Source organism: Bombyx mori, chromosome 1, assembly GCF_030269925.1.
Source record: "Bombyx mori chromosome 1, ASM3026992v2".
NCBI classification, from domain to species: Eukaryota; Metazoa; Arthropoda; class Insecta; order Lepidoptera; family Bombycidae; genus Bombyx; species Bombyx mori.
In genome coordinates, this window is record NC_085107.1 from 3763095 (window position 1) to 3776842 (window position 13748).

The following is a 13748-nucleotide window of genomic DNA, read 5'->3' on the forward strand; positions in this document are numbered from 1 at the left end:
AAAATTTTGAGGTATAAACTTTATTAGACTTTTGGCGTTCGAATTTCGATGAAAAGAAAAAGTGACAATAAAAAGAGATAAATATTAAAGATATTCTTATAGATTATAATATAAATATATTAAAGATAAATTTATAATAACTGTTCTGCGAGATAATGATATTATAGATTGTTAGATTTTAGGATTTCAACTTAGTTATATAATTAATTAAATAGTTTCCACTCTTAGCTGCGTATATATAAAGGTAGTTATATATTTTAATATATGAAATGTTTTTTTTCTACTTTTACAGCCATTAGGTCGCATGTTTATGATTTCAGCTTGCGAACTAACAATATCAAATCGTTGTTGGTGCTAAAGTAGAATTTTATAGGTTTATAATACACCATTTGTGAAATACCGTTTATTAAAAAAAAAACTAGTTATTGGCTAAAAGTCGCTGTCCCAAGAAAAAAACCAAGAGATCACTTATGGATCGACGTAAAAGTTATTTTTCCTACAAGTAGATCCGAAGTCATATAATTCAGAAGATACGATGACAATTTATAAAATTGATCCTTGTTCTATTTCTGTACATTTCATTTTACTTGGATAATATTGTGACACAAAATTATTCGTAAACATAAGTATAATCTAGAGATTTTTCCAGAGAGAGAGAGAGAGACCAATCTACGCATTAAATAAAAATAGATTTCCATTAAAGTCAACTATTATATTACCGTTATAAATAAATGCATTTTAATTGAATATTTTTGTTTTTAATAGTCTAAGTCTTTAGATACAGTGCTCTGAAGACTTCACTAAATTTAAATATTATAGAGTAATAACTATGTTCGAATAAGACCATTTCATTCATATTTAAATCATTATATTATATTTAAATGTATATAATAACAATTGTATATATAAAATACTAAACTCATACAAAAACTGAAAGAACTATTTTAAGATTATATTTATTTTATTCTTATTAAAAAGTGGGATACCGACGTTGCTTTTGTCCAACTTTAAATGAATTTGTTTGTGGTCGTTTTGTGAAGTTTCCAAGCGACATTATCACGTTTTCCCTCTGTGCCTTTATTAATATTTAAGTAAAATTATACTTTTTTTTTATTGCTTACATGGGTGGACGAGCTCACAGCCCACCTGGTGTTAAGTGGTTACTGGAGCTCATAGACATCTACAACGTAAATGCGCCACCCACCTTGAGATATAAGTTCGAAGGTCTCAAGTATAGTTACAACGGCAGCCCCACCCTTCAAACCGAAACGCATTACTGTTTCACGGCAGAAATAAGCAGGGTGGTGGTACCTACCCGCGCGGACTCCCAAGAGGTCCTACCACCAGTAAGACTCGAACCAGTAAGCTAACCACCAGTAAGTTCTCGAACGACTCACCGGATGTTCAATAGATACCGACACATATAGGCAACACAATGTTATCCAATACAAGTGATACTTCAACTTCAACAGCTGTTTGCGTAGTTACTGGCGATAAGGCGTCTTGTGAGCAGACACCGGTGAGTACCACCATCCTGTCCATTTCTGCTTCAAAGCAGCCACGCCATTCCGGTCTGAGGAGTAGGACCGCCCAGTTGAACATTAAGTTTTTATCATTTTGCTTTAATGAAATAGAGTAAACGAGAATTGCTGAGTCTACGCCCTTTTTATTGTCTAGATAGATAGGTTCCATTTTCTTTATGTTTTGTACCATATGTTCTATGAAGAGTGCTCTGAGAAATGTTTCAAAATGTTCCCATCATCTCCTTCCTACATATGCACCTCCCACCAACTTCCCTCTACCATGTATCTAGAGCGTTGTGACATGCCTCTATTCAAAAGAGGTTTCCAGAGAGTTTTCAGTGATAGACAGCCAATTGGCTATGCCTCAGCACACATCCGTGAGAATAGAATGGTATAGTATGGTAATAGTATGGTAATAATATGGTAATTGTATGGTATATATGGTAATAGTATGGTAGCATGGTAACCACTCAGCATCAGATTTGCCGTATGTTCGTTTGCCTACAGAGGCCAAAATAAAAGAGTAATTAACAATTTCCATTGAATTCTAATATACACGTATGATGCAAGACTAAAATGATGAAAATGCAGGCTAAAATGTTGAATAAACGCTGTATGTTTGAGTAATGCAACTAACTAGGATAAGCGGCGGTCGCTATGCAACTTCTGACATGCACAGCATTGTGTCCTACATTGAAACTTAGAGAATATAACAATTTGAAGCGAAATATTTACGTTATATTCACAGTTATTTACCCTGAGTCGCTTCAGCTTGTGTGTAGCGGTAATTTTGCGCTCAAATGTGTATTCCTGCAAAAACAAAGCCTCATAAGGTATTTTCGGGTTAAAGATATTCTTTATTCTCAAAAGAATTACATAAATTCACTTAAATGAGAACATTAAAATAGTTATAATTAATTCAGATCGTGCAGTACATGACAATAATTTATGGTAACAACATGCGGTGCTATGACAATTATTTAACAAAAACTATAAAGATTATTTTCTTAAAATGTATAAACAGGGTAGATTACCATAGAAGCGAGGTAAGTACAACAATCGCCTCGACCAGCCGCCGGCCGCTCGGTGGCAGGTAGATATTGGCGCCACAAGGAGATATTTTTAAGAGCAGATCATTAACATAAAAGTCGTACAGCTTTTGAACTAAATCCACGCAAAAGATAGAGTAACCAGACAGAGCCACCAGTAAACGCTTCAAATCAAATCAGCTATGAACTCATCTGCCTATCATAGATCATACAAAGAGTACAAAAATCTAATATTTTCTTAGCCTTTATAAAGGGCTATTCTAATCACTACAGCTGGTAACATTTAAGCGCATCTTCATGTTTCAAAGGTAACATAAATATTATATATACTGAGGTAAAAGGTAAATACTTGTAGTAAAAACAACGTATTTAAATTGTATATAATAGTTAAAAGTCAAGAAAATAACGCTAAAATGAATTTTCGATAAAATTAAGGTATCGTCATGGTAATATAGGTAATATAGATGATAGATTCTAAAACTTTTCATTTAATATTCATACAATAAATGCCTGCCACACCTACGGTTCTTTTCCGATAATGAAAAAAATACACCAATCTGCAATAGGAAGCCGCTGATGCTGTAACTTATAAATGCAAACGCGAAAATATAATTTAGATGACGATTTTATTTATTACAAAAAGAAAACATAAAATATATAGACTGATTTTAATCGAATCAACTGTAGTTAAATTTGTACTGCTCTAAGGCTCATGGAAATTACGGCAGTGCAAAGTTTAAAAGTTGTAGCAAGTGATGGTCAAAGGAAAAACTAAATCCCTATATATACAAAAACGAGCTACAGGTCGGCGTAGCGTCCTCCCCGCGCAGTATATTTACCCGCAGGCCCTCAGCCTCCTCACAGTTTACAGCGAAGAGTCGTCAGAAGCGGTCGCATCCACGCAGCAACCCTGGCTCGCTACTCCGACTCCACCACGATGGTGGTGACCGAAGCGACAGGTACAAATCATTAAACATGACTGACGTCATAGCCACCTTTAAAATTCCCACGTAAATTATTAAAACATATATTGGCCGGTTCAACGCGGCAGTAGTTCTCCTATCAACAAACGTGGTTCATCATTTATTTTATCACATTCAGAAAACATGATGGTAGAAATGTCTAGTCGCCAGAATTTGTATCCAACCATTACTACATGTAAAAAATTACTACGGTTTTATTTTGTTAAAAGAAAACCACAATTTTTCTAATATATTTTAACGGTTTCAGCGAATGAAGACGTCGACTCAGAGTCGAAGACATGTGGCAAGATCCTGGTGGTGCTATCATGGATGCTGGTGATCCTCACCATGCCGTTTTCGCTCTTCATATGCTTCAAGGTAAGTTTATAATAAATTTCACACACACCTCAATTTATATCACTGAACTCGATAAACTCATTCACCTTTTAAGCGAAAGTTCTGGACTGCTGCTAATTTTTTTCTTATATTGTAACCGAGACGTCAGTTTGTTTATTTGACTACGATTACTACGAATAATTACATATGTACTTGCTGGCGCGGCAACGTCTCACAATTTACTGCGCATAATAAACAAATATTTGCACTAATTTGTCGTTGCCAATCTTATTAAAGCGCGATGGTGTTTGAATAACTAAGACAGATGTCATTTTTATTATCTGATTTTAAGTGGTTACTAAAGTCTTTACACAACACAAATTATAATGGTACTTAGAGGTAAGGCGTTTTGTGAGCTTGCACGGGTGGGTACCATTCCCTGCCTAATTCTGCTGTGAAGCAGTAATGCGTTTCAGTTTTAACGTTAGGCCAACCGTTTTACTATAAAACTGTGATTTAAAAGTGATATCTCAAGGTAGCGTGGCGGCATTTACATTGTTGATAGCTATGGGTTCGGTTTAAAGGTAGCGTGTGTTGTAAGCCCGATAGGTACTGCCATCCTGCCCATTCCAGCCGTAAAGCAGTAATGCGTTTCAATTTGAACGATGAGGCAACCGTTTTACTATAAAACTGTAACTTAGAAGTGATGCCACAAGGTGGGGTGGCATTTACTTTGTCGGTAACGAGATGGGCCCTGAGCTCGTTGAAAGCAAAAAAAAAATTACCAATTAGTGCAAATGACATTTCAACGTAAAAAATTACTTGCGTAGTTACTACCGTAAGTTTTGGCGTCCTGCCTGTTTCTATCGCGAAGCAGTCATGGGGGCTTGTTTGGAAAAGTGGGATAGCCGTTATACATTTCGTTCGACATTTCCACCTCACATCTGATGTGGGTGGCGCTATTCAGATTTTGATATCAAGAGATTGGTCGGAATATTAAGTGCGTGTTTAGAGCAATTGAAAAAAAAAGTGACAGCGATCGGTATACTGTCGCAATAAACAATATCCGATGGTTTTTAGCTAGAATATTTTACACGAAAATAGTTTGTACGAATAAATCATTAGACAATTTTATATCTTAAGGTGTCTTCTTAAACTTTTATTCCTTCTCGTTTGAATGTTTAATCTTTACTGACAAAAATAAACACACAGTTACAAAGGGTGGATTTAAAGCTAAAAGCATTTTATTTCGGCCGTTGTTATCGGCAATCACGTACTTAAGGTACAAAAGTGAGGGAAATAAGTAAAAGTAAAATAAAATCGTAGCAAAGGAACAGAAATAAACTAATAATACAATATAGAACAGTTACATATTGAGATATGTTTTCTTTCCTCGATTCTTATCTCTGTTAAGCGCTTGTAAGGCGTTTTGTAAGCCCTACGAGTCGGTACCATTAACCTGTCCATTTTAGCTGGAGCCATTTTAGTATTGTATCTGCTATTATGTTTGAGACTTCGATGTCTCAAGATAGGTGGTGACATTCACGTTGTGATGTCGTATCGGCTCCGGTGACCACTTCACACTAGATGGTTCGAAAGTGAGGCCATGAAAGTTTTTTTTTTAATTTCAAAGCCACACTGTCTCGTTCGAATTTTGACTGTGAATGAAATACAAAAAAAAAAACATTAAAAAGCAACACCCATTAAAACGAAATCTAATTCTCAAATAAACGCGACCATGAGGTGTGACACAGCCGACTTGCGAAGCTGATCTTCGCCTGGTAATAGACATTGACTTCGTTTACTTTCCTGAAAAAGAATTTTATATTAACATCGATCAGTAAGCACGCTGAGGAATCTAAATAAAAGTTTCGGGAGCTATAATAAAATATTCGTCTTCAGAATAAATTAATTAAAATAATGTATTTTTCACAGCGTTCTTTTTAAAGGAAACGGAAAATAAGATTATTTATTACGTTGAAGTAAAAATAAATGCTCAGTGAAATGCTATATGATGAAAAATAAATAAAAGATTTCGCTTTTAAGATTGAGATTAAAAACAAAATGGAGGTTTAAATAGAATCCGGAATAGAGCTGTGCTTCTGGCCGATGTCCGTGACCATTAACAATCATTTGCCATTAGATAAACTGTAGACTCCTATGCTTATAACGCGTTTTTCAGTTTTACATTACGGACTATCGGTTAAAATTGCATTTTATTTTTGAATATGCATTATTCCCGACATATTTATTGTAGATATTTTTTGTTCCATATTTAAAACAAGATTTAAAGAATGTGGATTAGAAAGTATATTTTTAAACACTTGAGTACACTGGAGGATACAGTAGAGTAGATTACTATTGGTGGCGGTTTCCAGGACTTAGTGGTTAGAGCCTCAGAGTGAGAAACCTCCTAACTAAACATACCGTGTCAAGAATGAGCGCTTTCGGCATAAGCCCCTTGACCCCAGCCGAATAAGGTTGTTGTTCGAAAATTTTTGCTATCAAACCAAGCACTGCACAGACTATCGGGACAAGCATACTTGAATTAACTCTAACCTTCGGGACGGGTCTAAATACTTTAACAATTTACTCTGTTTCGTTTTCACGAATTTCTCGTCACTAGATCGTTGTTTTTATCACGACACCAGACGATATTATTGACGACAATAGTCCTTTACTTGGTAATAGATCGTTTCCAGTAGAGCGTAACGTGATAATTCTGAAGAACTGGATTGTAGTTTGTATTAATAATGAAGTACAGCAGAATCTACAAAACCATGTTTCATAGAATATTGTTATGGCTGCGTTTATGCAGGTACTCGCCATTAGAAAATCCAGAAACAATATGCTTATACTCTATTCCAATTACGAAGTCCCTTTTGAGACTTCTTAGAACGTAACCCTTCACGTTTCGCATAATTTGAAATAATAATCATTTTTTGTTCATGTTCGTAAATCATCATTTAATTAAGAAAAACCTTCATAGTCTAAAACTCTTTAGTTTTATAAAAATAATTTTTCTTATATGTCAATCAATGAAGTTTGACATTCAGTAAAAAGAAAGTTCAGTTTGTTAAAAATAATAATTTCATTAAATTATGGGCTTTGAATGTTGTTTTATAATGATATTGGGTACTGCAGAATAAATAAACAATGAAAGACTTAATTGCGTTTTCTGTTATGTGTATAATGAGAAAATAACTTTCTTTTTACTGAATGACATATTATAAGCAAAATTCTTTTTTTAAAACTAAAAAGTTTTAGACTATGAAGGTTTTTCTTTACAAATATACATTCAATCTAAATCATTATACAATTAATTCTCACATACAATAACATAATAATAACATCTGTCAAATGGGATTTCGTAATTGGAATAGAGTATTCGTATAATAGACACTCCTGGATGTAAAGTGACATACTTGACAAACGTCGACCGTCTCATCTTTTAGTATATAACTAGTGATCCCTCGATAGTTGAAATTCGACTATAATCAATTGAAATTAATTATAAGTTTGTTCACTATATGAATGTATTGTCAAAGACTATTATATATTATACTTCGGTAATCACAGATTTCGCCAAGACTACATTATAGACAAATATTAATAAAGACAAACAACATTTAATCTATTCTCAATTTGACCAGAGACTTTAAATAATAAGAAAAGTTTGAAAATAAACAAATAAATTGTATGTGTGTGTCAAATAAGTGTGTGTAATGTTTTTTTTATTGATTTAATGTGTTTTTAATGCATAATTTGAAAAAGATATTAGCATTCTGCACTCCTTCTCTATATTCTCTATAAGCGTGTGAAATTTTATGCTCCTCCGTCCGCGCAATATTTGTAAAAATGGGTACAAAGTTTTTGCTTCACGTATTAATATATAGATTCCGGTATTTATTCGTCACAATAACTGCATGCAATTATTATTTCAAACAGTTCGAACATATATTTTTTGTTGTCGAAGTCAAACGAGCACCCGCCTCAGTTATTGGTTATCGCAGCGTTTGATGCCTGCAATTCCAGGGGCACATGTAGACCGCTACTCAACCTCAAGTACTCTTAAATTATTTATACTAAATATTGGTTTCTTTGAAGCAACGGGCAATTCTTTGGTGCACCCAGAAGTTTCTTTGAATATTTTTTTGAAGTGCAACTTCTTTAGAGATCTTTGTGATTTCAAACTCGATGAAACGAAAAAATAAGTCCATAGAGACACAAACACATAAATGTATAGGATTCAGCCGGTGAGAGAATGAGATAGAACACATTAGACGTTCTCGGTCTCCTCTTGGTAGCATCCCCATTATCGTCTACTAAACATTGTCCATATGTATGCTTCTGTGTAGTGGGATAGTCAGTATCACACTTGCACACACACATATTTTGTTTTTTTATTTTTTTTTGTTGCTTATTTGGGTGGACGAGCTCACTGTTCACCTGGTGTTAAGTGGTTACTGGAGCCCATAGACATCTACAAGATAGAGAAATAATCATTTGTAGCATCAACAACGACGTCATTACACTTTTTGTCAAACAACAATTACTTAACAATACATTTACTAATCATAATTTCAATAAAACGTGAAGATCTCCGAAGTACCTAAGTCAGGCCCAATTACGCCTCATTGGTGCTATAACGCGGGAACTCATGCCTTATTTTTAAAACAAAGGTTGATTTAAAAATACCTATATCGGTCAGTTGGAAAATAATTCAACTGAAACAAAGGTCTCAGAATTTTTTTGAAGTGAAAAACTTCTTTAGAATCGTTGTGATTTCAAACCGGATACAACGGAAAAAACGACAGGTAAGAGACACAAATACAAAGAATGAGACAGAAATATACATACTATTTAATACAGCGCCATCTGTGAGATTTTTTAATACTAACGTGTGTATGAAAGCTCTTGTAGTGAATTTTAATTTAGGATTATACGTGAAATTAAAATATCAATTCACAGAGGGCGCTACCTTACAATTATTTACTAATGACAAAATTTTACATACACTTAAGACGTTTAGGATAATTGTATTTTAATTTTGGAAGGTTTCACTTCTACCACGTGTGAATTGCACACATTTTGTTTTTTTTTTTTATTTCAGACAGAAAACATCAATTACGAGACCTCAATTTCCATTTTTAATCAACGTGTTAATAGCTGGTATTACAATGACTCCCCAGTCCTCGGTACTCGACAGTCAAAACTGAACATTACAAATCAGTTCTAATTTATTTTTAACACACCGTTCGTATTTATTTTCAATAATTGAAATCTACAAGTGAAAACGTGGATGTCGAGAAGCCAAGTAAAACATTTGCAATTCTAGATGTGACCTTCTTACACCTCGTGTCTCCTTTTGTATCGTGTAGTTTATTGAAAATGTCCCTGACATCTTCTTATAAAGGAGGAGTTATATTGTGTTATGCATGTCAGTAAAATAGAATCAAGAAATAAAAATGAATATTTGTGTTCGCACATATTACTCGTTCCGCTTGAAGCTTGGACAAAATTCCAAATTCATTGCGGTTAGACCTACTTATGAATAGGTTTATTTTCTGAGCGTGGTTCTCCTGGTAGATTCCATAAATAGCATATTGTGAATATTAATATAATAAATAAATAAATATTTACTAACAATCACGCCACGTTAACTGGTCCCGTGCTAAGTTCGTAAAGAACTTGTGTTACAGGTACCATATAACGGAAATAAATGTAAGATTTTTATTATACACATACATTTATTATACACAAACATTTTATATTTATCATACAAATATCTTCCCTTGGCGGGATTCGAACCTGCGACCCCCTTGTGTAGTGACCATGTCACTTACCACTACACCAGACGGCCGTTTTGTCAACATATTGTGAACATCTCCACTCAAACACGTATTATTGAAGTCTCAATGGCATTGATCAACACATTTCATACCGCAACACATATTGACGCCTACACATTAAAAATACATAACTTACTAGATAAGATAGGGACAAAAGAACTAAACCATGCGGAAAAGGTGCACATCCCTGATTGGCCGGGTCCGGGTCAGCCCTAACAGCATCCTGAAGGCATTAACAGACCGTTATGACTGTCAGTACTTGAACCATTGTACCATGGTTCACTTGCGGACTAAACAATAATAATAATAATAATGGATGGTTCGAAGTAGGTATCAGTGGAATGGAATATTTGAAATGTATTCAACTGATAACTAATTTTAATAAATGTATCTTTTTTATTTGATTGGCTTTGTTAATTTTAAGTATGTTTCAATGATACTATGTACACATATGGACTTATTGTTGTCTGAAATAAAATAAATCATTCTTTCATTCATTCATAAACAATTACATAGATATATATATTCGAGAATCGATTAAATATATAATTACACCGTCCGAACGTTTTCTATCGCTTAGCATGTATAGTAACATTTTATTAACTTCAACGTGATTAAATCAGTGGTACATGCTGATAATTGAACCAGACAGCAAATTAATTCCATTGCACACAATTCTAATTGCTATCTACTGAACGCTATTGGTTCTCTTGGTGAAAAACAATAAACGCACTTGCTTTTTTTCCAATTGATCAAACAGAGTCTATCTTCGTTAATGTTGCAACATTCAATTGGAGAGGTGTATAAAGACGCTATGCTTAAAATAATTATATATCTCTATATATAAAAATGAATTGCTGTTCGTTAGTCTCGCTAAAACTCGAGAACAGCTGGACCGATTGAGCTAATTTTGGTCATGAATTAATTGTGGAAGTCCAGAGAAGGTTTAAAAGGTTTAGATAAATATGAAAATGCTGGGAATTAAATAAAAATAACAATTTTGTTTTTCCTTTGATGTGTCCTCCAAAAGCTTATGTATTTTATTTATCGATTGAGGCACTACGAAGACTGCCGGGTCAGCTAGTATTAAATAAAAAAATACATTAAAACTCTCTAAATGCTATATACTGTTTTAGTAAAAAAATACTTTTAACGATGTTTTAGATATATACTACACTTCTTAGCAATAATGTCTTTATATCGATTAAAACATGATTTTTAATAAGAATGCTACATAAAAACTGTTTACTAAGGTACGCGTTTCCTTAGAAATTACATATAAGTAGTAGCCTAATGATCTAATTCACAAACAGAATGGTAACTCAAAAACATATCCAAAAAGTTCGTAGCCGTATTCGTACCGTTTCGTCTCCTAAAAGTAGCCTCTTTATTAAATTAGGAGTTTCGCGACAGTTTCACGACTACATAAAACGGACTTAGAGCTTACAAGCTACCACGACCTGTAAAAGTTTCCAGTGAAAATGAACTTTAATCCACTACGGAGTTTAATACTCAATGGCTTTTATACTGTTTAAATGAGAATCTCCGTAGCAAATAGTCTTTTTACTGTCGATGCCTACGTTGTGTAGCTCCTCGTAGACCCGCCGTAGCTGATTTCTTCATTAGCAGTTAGTCCATTGAAGATATAATATACTAGTGTTATTTCAGAAAAAAAAATATATTAAAACAAGCTTAAATACTAGAAAGTTGTTAAAAATAAAATTACGCACAAATGTTTCTGACTTTCAAAACGAAAAAATCACTTGTCGTTTCTTATGACTAGAGTGATTTGCTACAGAATTAAATACACTCCTTACATTTCTGATGTTTATAATTTTTTTTTATGTTATTCGGTAATGTATACCTTAGCTAACAACCGGCCCAGCTTTAAACAAAAATGACCAAAACATAATCGATTTTGAGGATGTTTCTTGTGCGTGTTCCAGTAAATTCAAAAATTCACAATCCGGTCCACTAAAAATATATATTTATTAATTTTTGTAGAAAAAAAAAACGTTTGAATTTTGCGAATTTAGAACACCGTCCGTACCACCATTAGTATCGTCCCATCTGTATTTATGAGACTTAACATAATAATATGTTTTAAGACTGATCACTAATATGAATTCGATACCTTAGTAACCGTGTCCAAACACGGACCAATTTTTTTTCTTCTTTTTCCTACCTAAGCTAATAGCCTTTAGAGGCTATTTCAGCGTAACCGTGGCTAGTAGGTGAGCTCACGGGGCTCAAACCTGATGACGATGCTAACACAAACCCTAGCAAGAGCCGTGCTTCGCAGAATCTACCACCGGATCGGAAACGCGACCCACTGAGAAGATCCGGCGAGAAACTCAGTGGGCTGTGTCTGAGAGTTACACGGACCAAACAAATTCTAAGAAAACGTATAGGCACACCGATAACATGTAACTAGCTACATATATCAAGGATCTACCCAATAGCTCGCAATTAATTAAGCGATCGCATCTTATACCTGTCACACCTAATGGGAGTATAATACAGTATATTATCTTTTGCGGTTCACTTAGCTGGAACACGGCCGTGCTTTTTGTTAAGGAATTGGTTTATCGAAATATCTTGGTGTGAAGTTTTGAGACCACATAAAGGTTGCATTGCAACGGTAAGGTGCATTGTAAGCCGGGTAGGTACATATCTGCCCATTTCTGCCGTGAAGCAGTAATGCGTTTCGGTTTGCGGGACGTAGCAGCCGTTGCAACTATACTGAGACCTTAGAACTCATATCTCAATGTAGGTGGCGGCGTTTACGTTGACTATGGGCTCCAGTAACCACTTAACACCAGGTGGGCTGTGAGCTCGTTCACCCATCTAAGCAATAAAGCTAGTTTAAAATTTGGGACGGCCATTAAACACAAATCCAATTGCAACATCGATCTCAAGCTGCGTGATGGTGCTCGCGACGTTATCACTTAACATCCAAGCATAAATAATATATATTTCATTTCTTATTCTGTTTTCGATAATTGAAATATTCTGTCGTTTTATTTTAAGATATAAGAACATGTTTTTTTTCCATCGAATTCTTAGATTGGTTTTTGAAACATGAGAAGTTTTATTAAAGAGATCTCGTTTATAAATGATAAAAAAAAATCATAATAAAACTGAAGATGGAAAAGGCAATAAAGCATCTATCTGAAAGCCATATCAAAGAATCTGTGTGGGTTGTATCTCATCAGTTTTTCTGAAAAATATTTTCATAGACATTCTTATGATATTTTCGACATTAAGTTATCACTCGTATATATTTTAAGTCGGTTGGTCGGTAATCACTACACTGCTTAATTTTTGCCACTAAGCAATCATGCGTTCCGGCTTCAAAAGAGAAAAATCTTTTCTACCAAATCAATTGACTTGTGTTCCGCAGCCGGTTAACTGGTGGGCGTTGAACTCATCATCCCTTCGATAATTAACAAAAACATACGCTCAGATTTTTTTATTTGAACTGATTACACTATTAAAACCTCACAAATACAACCTTCTGAACTTGCTAATCGAAATAGCTTAAATAGCGGTACTTGGTTTGCCTTTTTCATTATCGCCAACAGGTCAGCAGTCAATGTCAATACGTCAATAGATTTACTTATTATTGATTTTTTTAATGGTGATATCATAACAGCGCGTTGTTAAAGCATGTGCCGTCCTTGAACATACCGGACTAGTAACAAGGTAATCCTGAGGGAATAATTGAGTACTTTACAAGGTCTTACGGTGGTTAACATACAACTGTAACAGTGCTCTTCGATATTAGGGCGACAAGGGCGAGATAGAATATATTCCGGTTTTTTCTTACCTATACTGATATTATAGAGGTAGAGGTCCCAAACGATGGTCGGACCAAATAGCGGAGGAACTGGGGATGCCTATCAGCGACGCACTCCACCGGGCTGCAGGGCGGGATCGATGGAGATAGTTGGTTGACGAAATCGGACGGAGTCACGATCCTCAGCAGTGAGGAACCGATCGAAGAGAGAGAGATACTGATAGCCC

At 34.6% G+C, this 13748-nt stretch overlaps 1 protein-coding gene across 1 annotated transcript in view; it reads left to right on the forward strand.

Annotated features, from left to right (window-relative positions):
• Positions 1–3325: 3325 nt before the first annotated feature.
• LOC101744584 (band 7 protein AGAP004871) overlaps positions 3326–13748 on the forward strand; it is a 43277-nt gene continuing 32854 nt past the window's right edge. The window contains exons 1-2 of the mRNA XM_038013806.2: positions 3326–3531; positions 3803–3912. Coding sequence (XP_037869734.2) covers positions 3510–3531; positions 3803–3912 — 132 coding nt within the window. The 5' untranslated portion in view covers positions 3326–3509. The remainder of the gene's footprint in view (positions 3532–3802; positions 3913–13748) is intronic.